We start from the raw sequence: 18,541 nt of genomic DNA, 5'->3' as shown, positions 1-18,541 counted from the left end.
ATGCATAAATTAATGGCCGTGCTAATGAAGGAGCAAGAACAGGGTTATGTTCGCTTATTGAATGCTGCTACTGCAGTTGGAGAGGCTGTCGAGCAGGAGGTGGGTAAGCACTTGACCTGGCTCTATCTCAATTTTGATGGAAGATATTAAGTTCTTAGCATTGAAACAACCGAGTGATCAAGGATGTGCTGCAAGAGTGCTCAATTATTGACCAGATTCAAGGGGCTGTGCCTCACCTCATCTCTGCACACAGCCATGCGCGTTCACACCCAATATATAAGCCACTGTAGCTTGGTTTTTAATTCTACTTTGAATCTTGTTCCAGTGCAGAAGTAGATGATATCATCCATTGGTAGACTATGAGACTGAATCCCGACCCTTTTTTTTGCATGTTTGCGCACTAAGGCCATGAGTAGGTATTAGTGATCTAATTAATTCTAAAACGACAGTTTTATTCTACAGGTCCATTGGAATAACTTTTGTGAGTCGAAATGAGGCAAACAAGAGTCAGTACACTTCATCGTAGTATTGCCTACTCAAGGGTGTTGACATCGCGAAAGCATCTATCTGTTGTGCATTCTACATTCCTTTTGCATGTTAAACTTAAAATGAAGTCAAATTTTACTAGTGTTTGACAACATTCTTCACCCACTGCAATTGTCACAAACTGGTGAAGTGATACCTTGTGAACAGTCGGTGCTGATTGGTGGGTTAGGTGGAGTTGCCTAATTATAAGTATTGATGGTATCTGGAATATAGGATCTTATCAACTGTTCATGTAGTGGGTCTTAGGAGAGAGAGGGTGTGCTTGGCCGGATTAGCAATGACATGATAAAGAGAGCTTTATTGTTGAAGTGCCTTTGAAGTCATCTCGGGGCAAGTAGCAGCATGCTAGGAGAGGTCAATTACTTTTAACTTTATTTCAATTTTGCTGTTAAGGACTCTATTTTACTCTTATTTGCGCAGCAAATGAGGGACTTCACATATTTTTTCGCAGGTTTTGCTATTTATTTTTTAATGTTTCCATGGTCACTTTTGTTAGGATGATTTTTTGCTTGCGCTGTATGTGTAAGCTTTTGAATTCCTGTGAACACTAAGCTTATTTCTGCCATATGTTTGATTGATAGACTGAAATATTCCGAATAATGAGTAAGAAGGGGAAGAAGCGGAAGCAAGGAGAGGTTGCTCCGAGTCCAGCTGATGTTGCTTTACAGATGAATGTTGAGAAGCTGATGAAGGAACAGAATGTTCACCGCCTAGACAAAACAGTGAGGAGGGCAAAGGAATTCAAGCCTTGGGGGAGTCCTCTGCAGGTCAAGGTATTGATGTGTTTGTTTGTTTGTATGCTCTTTATGTTCGTAATTGCTTCTAAAACGGTCTTATCCCTTGGTCTATCTCTCTCGTAACAGGTTGGATCAAGATTGATAGACATCTTGATGAATGTTGCTTTCATACATCCCCCAGTTAGCCAATCTCCAACAGAGGATCTTCCAGAAATTCGGCCAGCTTTAAAGCATGAAAAAAGGACAATAACCGCCAAAAAGAAGAGGTGAACTAATGTTCGGTCTTCTTCTGTTTTTTAAAGATGATCAAAATCTTTTTAGGATACAGGATTTCAGCTATTAATACTTTGACCAGCTAAAGGGCTTGCAAAAGTGATCAGAGGATTTGAATGTGCTTTCTTCCAACACACAAGACATACAAAAGTATATTGAATTGCTTACCTTTGGCTTGATTTAATGCCTCCTTCGTTTACTGGCATTTCTGTTTGCTGACATATTTATGACTCGTAGCATGAGTTACTGACTGCTTTCACCTTCAACAGTTATAGTCTGTAAAGAAATTGTGCCTCATTAGCCTACAAGGTATTGTGCACTGTATTGATAATGTTGAATTTTGATGGTAGGGGTTGGATATCAAGGATCCACCTATTTTTGAGAATCTTGATGTAGGGAGGATAGATTAAAGAGCCATTCATGGTTAGGGAGAAAGTGATGATTGTATCAGGGGGCTTTTATATAGGCATACAGACATCATGGGTTACATCTTCTAAGAATACAATATGGTATACATAGTCAGATTGTATGTGCCTTCCCCTGGGTACACATGGCAAGTATAGCAAGGATTGTCAAGGCTGTCATGGCAACACGCCCCCTCCTGGCAATGCAAAACCAATGGGCGCCCTCCCTCTCTAGGCTAAAAATGAAGCCAACCACTCCTGATTCTCTGGCTGATGGAAATGCAAGTCACAAAGATTTGAAGGCTGATCCGAAGATTGCACAAGCCGCAAAAGAGGCTGCTGGTCAGGTAGTGAGATATGAAAGAGCAGAGGGTCCTATTCAGGTCATGCTCGAAGGTTCCGAGAGTTCTCCTCTTTGTTACGGGGAAAAAATGTGGAGAAATGACCATGACAAGAGGGCGAGGGTAGAGTTGCAACCATCCGTTGTTGCAATTGTGTGTTGTTCTTGTTGCTGCCACAGCCCCTCTTGGCACCTTCTTCCCACATTCCCATCGTTGTCAAAGACTCTTCCGTCGCCGCAATTTCTTTAGCCAACCAGGTCGGCTCAGCCTTGGGCCATCACGTCTAGCTAGCTGCCCCCCCCCCCCCCCCCCCCCCCCCCCCCCCCCCCCCCGTTCCTGCTCTCACCCTTGCTGGCCCAAAATAAATAAGAAATTCCTGTCTTTGCTCTCTCACCCTTGTTATTCGCGCAACAATTTTACCCTTGCAATTCTTTCCACGATAACCCTCCCCTGTTGTACCCTCATAATCCCGCATGCTATCTAGTATTAGTCGCCTATCACCTGGTTGCTTAATGCAATTAGAGTCAAGGTATAGAGTTGCATCAGTCAAGTGATAAGGTCTAAGCCTTGCTCTCTTTCTCTTCTCTCTCTCCTTTGTCTCGTTGATGGTTGATTTTACGCAAAACTGTAAAGGCATGTTTTCTTTAGATCTTTCGCAATGCTAACGGTTGGAATAGGAGGACGCCACGTGCGAATGGGAAAGAACAGACTTTGGACGCTTCAAAACAACTAGATACACGGCACATGAGACACGACACGGAGTGGCGGAGTTCTACCCCAAGAGAGCACTGGCCCCAAACGATGGCGTCTCTTTTGGTATTTCTTTATATTGCTTCAACTCAGTACAATGCAAGCACCACTGCTCTGCATTTCCATGCGGAAGCATGCCAGAGAGTGAGCCCTTGGAAGTTGGCACATATTTAAAGGCCCCTTGGCCATGCAAAGTTGTTTACGTGAAAAGCATCAGATCCTAAAAAGCATCTGGTTTAAAAGCTACCAACGCAACATCTGGAAACCCATACAGCTTGCCACGTCCACACAGTTGCCACGTCATCAACCCATTAACGCGATTTATGGGTTGTTCGTATAGCAGCCTCGTCATCATCTTTTTACGTTAGTCATTTGTGTGTGTGTGGATGCTTTACTCTAGGCCCCGCTTAATGAGGTCCCATAATTTTGCTTGGGGTTAGGATTATTAATCCTAACCAAACTTTAATCCTTAGGCCACTCGACGAGGATCTATAAGTTGGTAAAGATTTCTTCTTCTGCTTTTGCTAGGGTTTAGGCCCCTCGACTGGGATCTACAGGTTGTCTAGGGTTAGGCTCAGGGAGCCCTTCTTAGAGTTTTGGCATCTCAAGTGAACTGCCCAATGTGATCCCATTATTTATTTTGGCTTTTAGGTATTTATTTTACTTACTCGTCAAAGTTTGGGTAGGGCAATTTATTGAGGTTGCTATATAAGCAGCCTCTTGCCTCCATTGTATGCACATATTCAATTATTCATTGCCAAGGTTGATTGGTTCAGGAGACTCTCTCTCTCTCTCTCTCTCTCTCTCTCTGTGGTGCTCACTCTCCTTGGTCTCTATGCTTCCGCATCGTCGACTTTGACATGGTATCAGAGCTGTGTCGTGCTTGAAGAATCTTGGAGAAGGTAGAGCTGCATTGTAGAGTTAGAGAGGATTTCGTCACCGGCATCCCTTGTTGTCCCTAATGTTCCAAAACGCTATTCTGAACCTTAGCGTTTGCTAGTGTTTTGTTGGCAAAGCCTCACTTGGTTTGCCCCTCTGCTCTTGCACGTTTTTGAAACGCCGGCAGCAACTAACAGGACCCCCCTAGGCGTCGATGGTGTGAGCCCCGCGTACTGAAACGCTGCGTGTAACAAACTTGGACACTCCAAGTCAAGATTCTACTGCGACACAGCAGAGATTCACTTCCAAACAGTTTACAATTAACACGAATCGACACGGCCCGACGTAGTTTCGTGCCAAGAGGTATTGGCCCGAAAGACTGGTGTCCCTTTCAACATTTCTTTTTATATTAATCGGTGTTCAAAGTACAAGAGAGTGGGAGGGTGCTCACTCTCAGACTCTGCGTCCAGATGCTCTAAGAAGTGAGGGCCCTGCCCACTTATTTATAAGTTACAAGGGATGCCCAAAAGCAAAGCCACAAAAGCAGTAAGTGAAAAGCCTTAAAAAATAAAGCAACTTAATCCCAAAAGTTGCCAATTTTTCAGTCATCGTAAATCTGCAATTCCGTACGCTTTGCCACGTCATCAGCTTCGCAAAAAGCGAGATTTCCGTACATTGTGCCACGCCACCATGTCAAGGCGTTCAAATTCCGGAAGTCCGTACGGAATGCCACGTCAGCATGTCAGCGCATATTGCAAGTCCACGTTAGAGTGTGTATCTAGGGCAGTGCCACGTCACCAATTTGTGACAGACTCCCCTCTTGAAAGCATTGTAATCGCCCTCGATTACGCCTGCAAAACAGACATAAGCCATAAACTGTCTTAGCAGACACTGACTGTTAGTATCGACGCACTAGGAACAACACATCTGGCACATGTACCAATCGACAATCACATCACAAGACATCACATGACAAATCACATTCAAATATCATTCCAAATCTCAGACCATGATTAATTGGCAATGTATTTAGCAATCGCATCTAGATCCAGTAGGGACCTCACAGATGCCCGATTAACTAATCAATATTGCAATCATGTCTATAGAGAGTTATGAGACCGAAATGCTGCAGTCATTTCGTCTATCAGTTCCTGCACTTAAACAAGTCAAGTACAAATCAATCAGTATAATTTTCGGGAATTTCGAATCTTAAAGTCATTACAGCAGAATACTGTCAGCTCCGAGTATCCCTGAAACCCAATAGGGACATCAGTGACTCTATTAGAAAAATTCGGGGCAATCTCTTGACAAAGGAGCGGAATGTCTCCCCTCTTGTGCAAGCTCGCTGCACCAAATTTCGCCCATGCTGAAATCGGGGTTCTATCAGAGTAGACTATGCTACATCGAATGCTTCAAGGTAAAGGTTCACAATCTGAGGAGTATCTGCCAGGTCCTCCTCCTCCATCCACTTCGCATCCCATGTGGAATAGTTCTTGAATTTAAGCAAGAACCGCCTTATCGCTTTACCTTTTATCTTTCTATCTTTATGTGCCAATATCTGTTCTGGAACGAGTATCTCCTCGCTTTCCTCCACTTCGGGTTGCTCATCTGGCTTCCCATCATCGGGCACATTGCCTTTAAATGGCTTCAAGAGACTCACATGAAAAGCATTGTTAATTCTCCAAGTATCGTTCAGCTTCAGTCTAAAGGAGACATCATTTACTGTTTCTTTTATCCGGAAAGGTCCATAGTATCTCATGCGAAGCTCTGGAAAAAGCCGCTCCTTTCCTTTTTGTTTCTCAGGCATGCCTTCTCAAAATGTAAGAGCTGTCACAAGACGGGCACCACGTGCCAATAGAAAGAACAGACTGAACAGACTTTTAAAACTTACATAAAAATAGAACTGAGAGAGAGAGAGACGACAGGCGACACGGAGTGGTGGAATTCCACAGAGAGTATTGGCCCCAAACCTTGGCGCCCCTTTCGTTATTTGTTTATATTGCATCAACACAATACAAACCGGTACTCCAGACTTTGCACCTTCGCCAGGAAGCATGCCAGAGAATGAGCCCTAACCTCATATTTAAAGGCTCTTTGCTTGAAAAGCAGTTACAGTGAAAAGCCTTTAAAACTCAAAAGCTTTTGGTCCAAAAAACAATGCCAAAAAGCTGCCAGCGCGTTTTGCGGAATTTCGTAAAACTGCCATGTCAGTATCAACGCAAAACGCGGAGCGTCCGTACAGCTTCCACGTCATCAGTTTTTGAGTGAGTTTGTGTGTGGATCTTGCCTTATTTTACTTTCTTTGTCACTGGGGCCCATCAGACGGGGTTCCCATAAGTTGGTAGGACTTCTTCTGTTACTTGTTCTTCTTAGGGTTTAGGCCCCTTGGCTTGCATCTGCAAGTTGGCTCCCTTCTTCAGGGCTTTGACACGTTAGCAATTTGTGACATCTCCCCTTCTTGAAAGAGAGTAATCGTCCGCGATTACAACATATTTGCAAAACAAATCAAGTTAGCTCAAAAATTTCCGAGGGTCATTCCGAGGGACAATCAGTTTGCTCTATTTGTTAAGGAGTTAGCTTCTCCTTTCGGCTCTTTTGATCAAGGAGTTAGCTTCTCCTTTCGTCCAGATCGGAACTCGCGATATTCCGGCGTAGTAAAATTAGCTATCACACCAGACTGTACTGATCTTCCACGGGTGTCTTGATACACTAAAATTACATACCCAGGCAATCTCATCCAAGTAGGAATATTCAGTGGTTGGCACATCACAAAAAATGCTCACATATGCATGTTATAGACATAGAAACATAAAGCTGCCAATGAACACTCCTCCCGCATAACCTAACAAGGTCCGGGCCAGGAGATATAGAGGCCTTTTACAACCAAACGCCCCCCAGACCGCAGCCTGCGTCGTTTGGAGGTGCTGAGAGTAACCACTGCTCAGACTTCTTAATACTCCTCCCGCATAACCATCCAAGTCTGGGCTGAGAGTCACAACAACAATACTCCCCTCGTAAAATATTCACAAGGGTCCGGGCCACGAGTAAAAACAACACTTTTCAATCATCATTTCTCACTACTCCACCCAAGAGTAAAATAACCAATCATTGAAACCAATATTAAAACCAAAGTCAAACATTTTAAATCGGCACCAAAACAAGTTCAAAACAGATACCATTCATTTCAAACAAATTTCAAACAAATTTTCACAAACAATACTTTGTAGCTATAATGAAAAACAAGTAGAGAGAGTTTATTTGAGGTTTTGTTCGGACAACCGAACTTTGAGGATGATTGGCTTGTCCTTCACCATCACGGTGATGGTTCGGTTCCGAACCTAGAGAGTCGCATCATTCTTGTCGTGCCAAGGCATGCCCAAGAGAATGTTGCAATTGCCCAACTTCATGATGTGGAAATCAACTTTTTCATGATAATCTTGAATAGTCACTGGAAGAGCACCAATGAGCGGTACTACTTTTTGAGTTTGCCCTGTGACTAGCTCAGCTTCAATTTCTCCACCCTCTGCATCATAATCAAAGTGCATCTGCTTAAAGAATTCTGGGTGGATGAAGTTCTCTGTGGCTCCGGGGCCAAAGAAAATAAGGGCTTTGAAGCCATTGACTTTGCCATATGCTCAACACAGTTCATTTGTACTCTCAAGGCGTATGCCATAAATATCAGGAACTAGTCCAATAGCGGATCTAGCTCTCTTAGCAGGAGGTAGCGGTGGGGTTCTGTAGACCGTTGGTGCGGGCGTCGGCTCCTCAGGTCTATCAGTGCGTTTGGGACAATTAGAATGATTATGCCCTGTTTGAAAGCATCCAAAGCATCGGCCTTCTTGTAGGGTGTCTCGTTGTTGAGGCGTCAAACGAGGCCTTTGCGGTTGATTTTCACGAGACTCTCGAGAATTTGTTCGTTGTTGCCGGGAGTTGACCAACTTATTGACACCTTTTCTCTGCAAGACCGGCAAGAGGCCTAGCGTTTCCAACCAATAGCAGATGTGGATAGCGTTTTTGCTAACATCAGCATATCGTTTTCTATAGCAGATCAAGACCAACGTTAGCAGTTGCGCATTTTGCAGACAGCAGATCAGCCCCGACGTTTTTGCAATAGCAAACCATGCCTAGTGTTTTTGCAGATTGCAGCTCATGCTAGCGTTTTGTAGATTCCCGGCGACACTTCAGCCCATAGCATCAGCGTTTTGCATTTTCAGCAGTCAGACTCCGTAACGTAGCCCCCCAAACCTTGCAGATCTCACCTTCCCGCAACAAATCCTTGCCGCATGGTCAGATCAGCGAGCGTTTGCCGATTCAGCCCGCTATTCGCAGATTTCAGCATCTGTAACAAACTGTTGACGTGTCAAAGCCTAAAGAATGCAGCCAACTTACAGATGTGGCCGAGGAGCTTAAACCCTAAGAAGAACAAGTAACAGAAGAAGTGTCACAAAGTGATGACGTGGTTGCCCGAGAGCAGAAAACCCTAACCCTAATTTCTGCCAAAAACCCTAACTGCTGAAACCCTAATTCCAGAAACCCTAACTGTGAAACCCTAACCCTAAAACCTGCAAACCCTAATTCTGAAAACCCTAACCCTAAAACCTGCAAACCCTAATTCTGGATACCCTAACCCTAAAACTGAAACAGCATGGTTGATTTCCGAAAATTGCGTTGGCATGATGACGTGGCAGGCTGTACATATTTCCGTGATTTACGCTGGCAGCTTTTGACATAGATTTTTGGACCAGAAGCTTTTGAGTTTGAAAGCTTTTCTCTAAACTGCTTTTTGGACCAGAAGCTTTTGAGTTTGAAAGCTTTTCATGTAAACTGCTTTTTAGGCCAAGGGCCTTTAAATATGAGGCTAGGGCTCATTCTCTGGCATGCTTCCTGGAGAAGGTGCAACCGGCTTGTACTTTGATGATGCAATATAAAGAAATACCGAAAGGGGCGCCAAGGTTTGGGGCCAATACTCTCTGGGGTGGAATTCCGCCACTCCGTGTCGCGTGTCGTCTCTCTCTCTCTCTCTCTCTCTCAGTTCTGTTGTTATTGAAGTGCTAAAAGTTTGTTCAGTCTGCTCTTTTCTATTGGCACGTGGTGCCCGCCTTGTGACAATGGTATCAGAGCATCATGCGTGTGCTTTTCTAAAAGCATAGCGGTCCTACAAAAGAGCAGACAGAGCTATTGGAATTTGATTCGAGGTATCTTCGGCCTCCATCCCGAACTTATTAGCCACTCCCACCCTTACTTCATCGCGCATCGGGCGCGCTCCCGTCTTCACCGCAGTGTCTTACAGGGCATAAGCCAATTAAGATCACTTGCAAGAGAAGGATCCTGATTTGTTTTAAGTCACTGTTTTTTTTTCTGAGAAGTAGTGTCATGGAGATGTTGATGTCTACAGCTACCGAGCAGCATACTCCAAGTACTTGGCAAGCTTTCAAGAAAATTTTTGCCCGAAGTTATATTGTTTCTGACATCTTCCTTCGGAGTGCAACTTCTGGCAGAGGGGTATCCTGAAATGCTTGCCATGGAAACCCTAGCAGATTATAAACTTGAAGTTTCTTGACATCTCCGAGTAGATGTCTCTTCACGATCAGATGACCTTGGACGTTCGGTGTGATTGTTATCTCTAGGGACTACCATCGCCGCTAAAGAAACACTGTTTGTCCAAGAGCTGATGGACCATGCTGTGCTCGGCTACGACCTCATGGAAGGAACCTAACCCTAATTTTTGGTGCAGGTTTCAAGATGGAAAGTCAGTCGACTTTTCGAGCTCGATTGATGTCGAGATTGCTTTTTAAGTTTGAGTTTTGTTTGATCTTGTTTGGAATCTGTTTGAAATGGATGCTATCTGTTTTGAACCTGTTTTGGTGCCGATTTGAAATGTTTGACTCTGGTTTTAATACCAGTTTCATAGATTGGTGATTTTTTTACTGCGGGGTGAAGTGAGAAATACTGTTTTGGTATTGTTTGAAACTCGGAACGATGTAGGCTGATGCCTAGGGAGCGTTTCGTTGTATGCTAGAAAACCTCCGAACGATGCAGACTGATGCCTGGGGAGCGTTTGGTTGTATGCTTGAACCTCCGAGCGACGCAGATTGCGGTATTGGGAGCGTTTGGTTGTACAGTCCTTTGAGATCATGGGCCATGGCCCGGACCTTTTTATGTTATTTGCGGGGGGAGTGACGAGGTAGTCGTTGAGTAGCTTCATACTGTAGACCGTTTGTCTCGGGGGAGTGCTCAACTGCGCTGTTTGTTGTGTCTTGTAACATGCATGTGTAAGCATTTGTGTTGCATTGTGATGTGCCAATTACTGAATATTCCTTATTGGATGAGATTACCTGGGTATGTAATTTTAGTGCATCAAGACACCCGCGGAAGATTAGTACGGTCTGGGTGTGATGGCTAATTTTACTACACCGGAATATCAAGAGTTCAGATCTGGAAGAAAGGAGAAGCTAACTCCTTGATCAAAAGAGCAGAAAGGAGAAGCTAACTCCTTAATAAAAAGAGCAAACTGATTGTCCCTCGAAATGATCCTCGGAAAATTTTGAGCTAACTTGAGTTGTTTTGCAGATATGCTGTAATCGAGGACAATTACTCTCTTTCAAGAAGGGGAGATGTAACAAACTGCTGACGTGTCAAAGCCTAAAGAATGGAGCCAACTTATAGATGTGGCCGAGGAGCCTAAACCCTAAGAAGAACAAGTAACAGAAGAAGTGTCACAAAGTGATGATGTGGTTGCCCGAGAGCAGAAAACCCTAACCCTAATTTCTGCCAGAAATCCTAATTGTTAAAACCCTAATTCCAGAAACCCTAACTGTTGAAACCCTAATTTTGTAAACCCTAACTCTAAAACTTGCAAACCCTAATTCTAAAAACCCTAACCCTAAAACCTACAAACCCTAATTTTGGATACCCTAACCCTAAAACTGCAACAACGTGGCTGATTTCTGAAAATTGCGTTGGCATGATGACGTGGCAGGCTGTACGGATTTCCGTGATTTACGTTGACAACTTTTGGCATTGATTTTTGGACCAGAAGCTTTTGAGTTTGAAAGCTTTTCATGTAAACTGCTTTTTGGACTAGAAGCTTGAGTTTGAAAGCTTTTCATGTAAACTACTTTTTAGGCCAAGGGCCTTCAAATTTGAGGCTAGGGCTCATTCTCTGGCATGCTTCCTGGAGAAGGTGCAAAGTCTGGAGTACTGGCTTGTACTTTGATGATGCACTATAAAGAAATATTGAAAGGGGCGCCAAGGTTTGGGGCCAATACTCTCTGGGGTGGAATTCCGCCACTCCGTGTCGCGCATCATCTCTCTCTCTCTCTCTCTCTCTCTCTCTTAGTTCTGTTGTTATTGAAGTGCTAAAAGTCTGTTCAGTTTGTTCTTTTCTATTGGCACGTGGTGCCCGCCTTGTAACAACATCTGTATTTTCAGCGCATTGCGTCGCGCCGTCGTCACCGACATAGAGTCAAAATTCAGCAGATACAAGATTTGTAGATTACAGCCCCTAGTGTTTTCGGTTTTCAGCCCATCTCATCGTCATCATCGTCATCGACTTCATCGGCAAGACCGTTGCATTTAGACCATTGTACGAGGATTGTGCAATCAATAGCATAGACCTCTCTCGCCATAGAGAGTGGGGCCCTTGGAGGAGGGTTTGACAACATTTTGGTGTCGTATTCTTCTCTCTCTCTCTCTCTCTCTCTCTCTCTCTCTCTCTCAGTCTCAGCACCTTCATTCACAGTGTTTATCCACTTTAATTGTGATCATTTGCACTCTGTCATTAAAGAAACGGAAGGCTCTCCCTTCCGGAAGTAAAGGGAACCCTTGAGCACAGTCCGGAGCACTCATCTTGAGCAAAGTTCAACATTCACTTTCGTTGCACCTTACTAGAGGACACAAGGATGTTGATAATGTGGTGTTTGTGAATCACTCAACCCGTTGGAGATGATAGGATAACCAAATTGTTGCCACCCAGCTTTCAGTGGGACCAATGCTCTACCAATGATCTCTCACTGCTCAGCTAACATGGATGGGTGTATCTCTTGATAGTCCAAGCCACTCCAAGAATCCGTGGCGCCAACTTGTGCAATGGCTCAGACCATTCGCTTCCATTGCTCTGTCGAAGCTAATGACGTGGCATCTTGTACGGAATTCCGCATTTTGTGTTGGCTTGTTGACGTGGCTGATTGTAAGGATTTCCGGCTTTTACGTTGGCTACTGATGTGGCATATTGTACTGATTTTCATGTTTTACGTTGGCTGCTGACGTGCCAGAGCTTTACGGATTTCTGCTTTTGTGCTGACAGCTTTTGAGCACCTCCTTTTGGGCCAGTTGCTTTTGAGTGTGAAAGATTTTCATGTAACTGCTGTTTATGGCCAAAGGCCTTTAAATATGAGCCAAGGGCTCATTCTTTGGCATGCTTCAATATGAAGATACAGAGGGTGGAGTACCGGCATTGTATAGAGTTCAAGTAATATAAAGAAATACCGAAAGGGGCGCCAAGGTTTAGGGCCAATGCTCTTTGGGGTGGAACTTGGCCATTGCCTGTGTCGTCTATCTCTTTCCGTTTAGTTGTTATTTGAAGTGCTAAAAGTTTTTTCAGTCTGTTCTTTTTCATTGGCACGTGGTGCTCGTCTCGTGACAGTGGTATCAAAGCTTCATGCGTGTGCTTTTCTCAAAGCATACTGGTCCTACCAAAGAGCAGACAGAGCACTTGGGCACTCTCAAAATTTTATTTGAAGAATCGTCGTGTCTCGACCCCGGACTTTATAGCCACTCCCACCCATACTTCATCGGGCAATCGATCGTCATCGCTCCGTCTTACAAGGCATAAGCCATAAAGATCACTTGCAAGAGAAGGATCAAGGGTTTGTTTCGAGGAGCTGTTTTTTCTCAAAGGCACTGCCATACAGAGGTTGATGCCTATAGCTACCAAGCAACACACTCGAAGAAATTGGCAAGCTTTCAAGGATTTGCCTGAAGCTATATGGTTTCTAGCAGCTTCTGGCAGAGTGGGTTGTCGTGAAATGCTTGCTGCGGAAACCCTAGCAGATTACAACTCGCAGTTTTTAGACACCTCTCAGCAGGTGTCTCTTGTTGATAACCTTGGAGGTCGAGTGAGATTGCTATGTCTTGGGACTACCATCACCGCTAGAGGAACACTGTTTGTCCAAGAGCTGAAGAAACCGGCACTGAAGAAACCTCCTACTCCAAGGATGTATACAGAGCTAGAATTAGAAGAGGTGGTTGATGCACGCATTTTTCAGCTTTTTGACGCGCAGAACAAAGCAGAAAAGTACAACAAAAAGCAGAAGAAAGGAACCGACTTCCGGGGTTATTTGGATCGTCATTCTACATTTGCATTGGCAAGAAAGCAGAAGAAGCGTGTTCGATTTGAAGGAGTACCTACTTCTTCTTCTTCTTCTTCGAATTCTTCTATCTCCTCTGACTCGAGTGAAGAAGACAGAAAAGGGAAAAAGCGAAGCAAAAGCGAAGCTTCGGAAAGGGCAAGAAAAAGGCAAAGAAGCCAAGATTTCGCCCAGTTTTTGACAGTTCTACAGAGGACTCGTCTTCAGACAGTTCAGACTCCGATGATTACAGACTTTATGCAAAGAAGAAGAATTTCTATAAAGCCAACCAGTATGACTTTTTGGAAGATAAAAGCAAGAAAGTCAGAGAATTTAAAGAAGGTGGACAGTCAATTAAATATGACATGTTTTCTGGATATCGAGATGCTTTGAAGGCTTTGGCCTTCATAAAGCAGTTTGACATAGCTTTCTCTTGAGGGCGTTACTCAGAGCACTCCAAGATTCGAAGGGCTACCTCTTACTTCAAGGAAAATGCTCGAACTTGGTGGTCCATGCTTCTATTGAACAAGACAGCGCCAGTTAAATGACTGAAATTTAAAAGGCTTCTTATTTCTTCTTGGTTGACTCGGGAGTACAAACTTGACCTACGAATTGCTTGGAACCATCTTCGGATGACCAAGAAGGATACATCGGACGCATATTGCGAGAGATTCTGGTACCAGTCTCTTCATTTAAGAAGATCTCGTTCAAAGAACATTACCTTGGAACTTCCTACAGAGATCCGAGATCACTGCTTAGAGCAAAAGTCAAATTCCATTCAGGAACTGATGAGTCATGCGAAACGGGGTTTTGCCATTCATTCATGAAGTTTGACCTAACCCACAGATGAAATCATGACGCAAAGGACCGAACAGACTTCGGACAATGAAAGTAGAAAGAGGAAGAGCAACCCAGAAAAGAAAGAAAAGGATGCGCGACCCAAACTCACTCCTCGAGAGAGAGCTCTCTACATCAAGGAGGGAAAGTGCTTTGGATGCGGGGAAATTGGGCATATCTCCGCGAAGTGCCCTAAAAAGGCACCGAGAGAACAAAATGACAAGGATGAAGACAGGCATGAGGGTTCGAAAGTAGCTGAGGAACGTGGACGAAAAGGCAAGATGAAAGCAAGACCGGTTTCAGATTGCATGTGTATTGATCCAAGCACGATTGACGAGAGTACAGAACTTTGTCGAGCTTGGGGCAAAGTGAAAGACCAAGAAGCCATTTTCTTTGATGGAGGAGCCAAGGCCAACTTCATTTCACCTGAATTGGCGGCGCGGCTCGAGATTACACCCGATCAGATGGGACCACTAGCAAAGGCAGTTCTAGCAGCAGCCGGCAAGGACGTAGCCATTACACCTGTCATTGACAAACTTCGCTTGCATTGTCAAGGGTATTTGGGGCATGAGGACTTCTATATAGTGTCCTTGGAAGGTTGTGGTGTCCTCTTGGGAATTCCTTGGTACCACAAGAACAACGCCGTGGTTGACTATCGGGCGAGAAAAGCGACTTTGACTACAGAGAAAGGCAGAACCATTGTACTTGATGTAAAACTTAGTGGCGAGTCTGTCTCTATTGTATCGGCTTTGGCCGTTTTAAAATTAATGAAATCCAGTCTGTTTGTTTACTCGATCTTTTTGAGAGAGATGAATGATGAGAATAGGACAAATATGTTTGAACTTGATAAAGAACGCCAAGATTTTCTCCACACTCATGCCGATTGCTTTTCAGAGGGCCTGCCAGGCGAGTTACCACCCGCTCGTCCTAAGGATCATACTATTGATCTGATACCTAGAAGCACACCACCGAATCGGCCACCTTATCGTGTGAGTCGAGCCCAGAATAAAGAAATATGAACCAAGTGAAAGACCTCTTGGAAAAGGGTCTTGTCCAGCCTCGTACTTCACTGTACTGCTCTCCAGTGTGGGTTTTGAAGAAAGACGGATCTTGGAGAATGTACATCGATTATAGAGCTCTCAACAAAATTACCACAAAGGACAGATTTCCGATTCCTAGAATCGATGATATACTTCACCAACTACAGGGATCCTCGTGCTAGCAAGATCATCTTGAAAGCAGATATCATCAGATCCGAATCGCGCCGGAAGATGTCTACAAGATAGCTTTTTGGACGACTTTTGGGTTATTTGAGTTTTTTGGGATGCCTTTTGGCCTAACTAATGCTCCTGCGACATTTAACCGGATGATGGACATGATTTTTCGAGAGTACAGACTATTTGTTGGCACTTTCTTTGACGACATCATTGTTTTCTCCAAGGATGAGGCAAAACATAGAGAACATATACTTCAGGTCTTTGAGGCATTACGAGATCACAAGTTGGTGATTAATGCAAAGAAAAGTGAAATTTTACTAGAGATATACTTTTTGGGACACAGTCTCTGCCAGCAGGAGTGCAGATGGACCCGGCCAAGATTGAGACCATATGTGATTGGCCCGATTTGAAGAATGTCCACGAAGTTAGAAGCTTCTTGGACTTATGTTCTTACTACCGATAGTTCATTAGAAAGTTTGCAGAGGTTGCTTCCCCTTTGCATATTTTGACACAGAAAGGAGTCCCTTTCTCGTTGGAACCCACAGAGGTGACTGCCTTTGAGACATTGAAAGAGAATTTGACTGCATGACCAGTTTTGACTTTGCCGGATTTGTAGAAGTCTTTTGAAGTATATTGTGATAATTGTGGGCATAGTCTGGGTGCGATCTTAATTCAAAAATGCCATGTCATTGCCAATGAGAGTTGATTGTTTTCACGGCTTGAATTGACAGCACAGATATATGATTAAGAGCTTTTGGCGGTTATCCATGCTCTTACTCAGTGGCGACATTACCTATTCGGAGCCGATTTTACGGTCCGCATACACCATAGAAGCTTCGAGGACATGGTCGATCGGTATGCCACAGATACAGATTTTGCAGGTGTATTCATCCACCATAGAAGCTTCGAGGACATGGTCGATCGGTATGCCACAGATGCAGATTTTGCAGGTGTATTCAGTCGAATACAGAATGGGGAGGGAGTAGCGGGATATTCCATTTGGGATGGCTACTTGATGAAGAAAACGATGCTGTGCGTTACACAGCCGTTGAGGGAAAAGGTTTTAACCGAACGCCATTGTCCACCATTTACGATTCACTGCGGTATTGATACCACCTTGAAAGGTTTGGAGCGATACTTCTTTTGGCCGAGACTCAAGAATCACGTGAACGATTTTGTACGCAGTTGCTTGGTATGCCAGAAGGTCAAGTTTGACAGGCATAAAGCGCAGGGATTGTTACAACCTTTACCCATTCTCACCTGCCCCTAGGAAAGTATTGCAATGGATTTCATTTTTGATCTCCCGAAGACACCGAGTGGTCATGATGGTATTTGGACTGTTATTGACAGATTTAGCAAGCAAGCTTATTTCATTCTATTGAAGAAAACAGTCAAGCGGGATCACTTAGCGAGATTGTTTGTGGCCCAAATCTCAATTTACATGGCATGCCTGAGACGATTGTCTCCGACAGGGACCCCAGATTCACGAGTTTGTTTTGGAAGGTTATTTGGGAGTACATTGGCACGCAGTGGTACTAGATTTATTGAAGTCTCACATCTCGGATCAGAAGACTCAATGGGAACAATATTTCATTCTAGTGAAGAAAACAGTCAAGCCGGATCACTTAGCGAGATTGTTTGTGGCCCAAATCTCAATTTACATGGCATGCCTGAGACGATTGTCTCCGACAGGGACCCTAGATTCACGAGTTTGTTTTGGAAGGTTATTTGGGAGTACATTGGCACGCAGTGGTACTAGATTTATTGAAGTCTCACATCTCGGATCAGAAGACTCAATGGGAACAATATTTACCTTTGGTGGAATTTGCCTACAACAACATGATACACTCTTCGACGGGGAAGGCGCCATTTGAGATTATTAAAGGTGGTACGAAGGTTCTACCCTTCTTAAGCACGAAAGATAAGATTTTTGAAGCCGATGAGTACAGGCGTGACTTGGACACAGCTTTTGCAAAGTCTGCGAGGCTTTGCAGAAATCTCAAGAAAGACAAAAAAAGGCAGCAGATCTCCATTGCCGTGATTTGAAATTGAAGGAGAACGATTGGGTGCTCTTACGTTTTGAGAAGGCACGCTTGAGAAAGAAAAAGGGAAAGGAGAGGCTTTTTCCAAAGCTAAGTATGCGATACCACGGACCTTTCCAGATCTCTGAAAAGAAAAATGATGTCTCCTTCTGATTGAAGCTGCCCGACACTCGGAGGATTCACAATGCTTTTCATGCGAGTCTCCTAAGCCTTTTAAAGACGATGTGCCCGAAGATGGGGAGCCTGATGAGCAACCCGAAGTGGAAGAAAACGAGGAGATCCTTGTTTTAGAACAGATATTGGCACATAAAGAAAGAAAGATTAAGGGTAAAGCGATCAAGCGGTTCTTGGTTAATTTCAAGAACTATCTTGCATTGGGTGCGAAGTGGATGGAGGAGGAGGACCTAGCAGACACTCCTCAGATTGTGAACCTTTACCTTGAAGCTTTTGGTTTAGCATAGCCTACTCCAAATGGAACCCCGTATTCAGCTTGGCCGGATATTTGGTGCAGCGGGTATGCACAAGAGGGGAGTTACTCTGCTCCTTTGTCAACAGATGCCTCGATCTTTGATACTAGAGTCACTGATGTCTCTTTGAGCTTTAGGGATACTGAGAGCTGACAATATTCTGTTGTAATGACTTTATGAACTGGAATTCTCGATAATATGATACTGATTTGTTCTTGACTTGTTTAAGCGCAGGAACTGATAAACGAAATGATTGCAACATTTTGGTCTGAATCATCTCAATAGGCATGGTTGCAATAGGGATTAGTCAATCGGGCATCTATGAGGTCCTTAGTGGATCTAGATGCGATTGCTAATTGCATTGCCGATAAATCATGGTCTGAGATCCGAATGAACGTTGAATGTGATTTCTCATCTGATGTCCTGTGATGTCTAGTGATGTCTGTGATGTCGTGTGATGTGAGTGTCGATTGGTACATGTGCTAGATGTGTGTTTCTAGTGTGTCGGTACTAACAGTCAGTGTTTGCTAAGACAGTTTATGGCTTTTGTCTGTTTTGCAAGCATAATTGAGGACGATTACAATGCTTTCAAGAGGGGGGTATGTCACAAACCGGTGACGTGGCTGCCCATGTGTACACACACACACACATTGACATGGACAAGCCCGAGGAAAATGCAGTCTGGTTGAGATATCGCACCG

General features: G+C 44.0%; 1 protein-coding gene across 3 annotated transcripts in view; it reads left to right on the top strand.

The window, feature by feature from the left end:
- LOC147422070 (DNA-directed RNA polymerase 1B, mitochondrial-like) overlaps positions 1-18,541 on the top strand; it is a 55,241-nt gene that overhangs the window by 1,505 nt on the left and 35,195 nt on the right. For 2 of the 3 annotated variants that reach the window (XM_086502573.1, XM_086502572.1), the window contains exons 1-3: positions 1-99; positions 1,128-1,319; positions 1,410-1,549. The exon at positions 1-99 is cut by the window's left edge. In XM_086502573.1, the coding sequence (XP_086358699.1) occupies positions 1-99; positions 1,128-1,319; positions 1,410-1,549 (431 nt within the window). Of the gene's footprint in view, positions 104-1,127; positions 1,320-1,409; positions 1,550-18,541 lie in introns of all 3 variants that reach the window. The other variant, XM_086502574.1, reaches the window with a different exon arrangement.

This window comes from Adiantum capillus-veneris, chromosome 27 (assembly GCF_014529385.1).
Source record: "Adiantum capillus-veneris isolate H3 chromosome 27, ASM1452938v2, whole genome shotgun sequence".
Lineage (NCBI taxonomy): Eukaryota > Viridiplantae > Streptophyta > Polypodiopsida > Polypodiales > Pteridaceae > Adiantum > Adiantum capillus-veneris.
The sequence above is the reverse complement of the archived record's forward strand: the minus strand, read 5'-3'. Positions and strand labels throughout refer to the sequence as shown.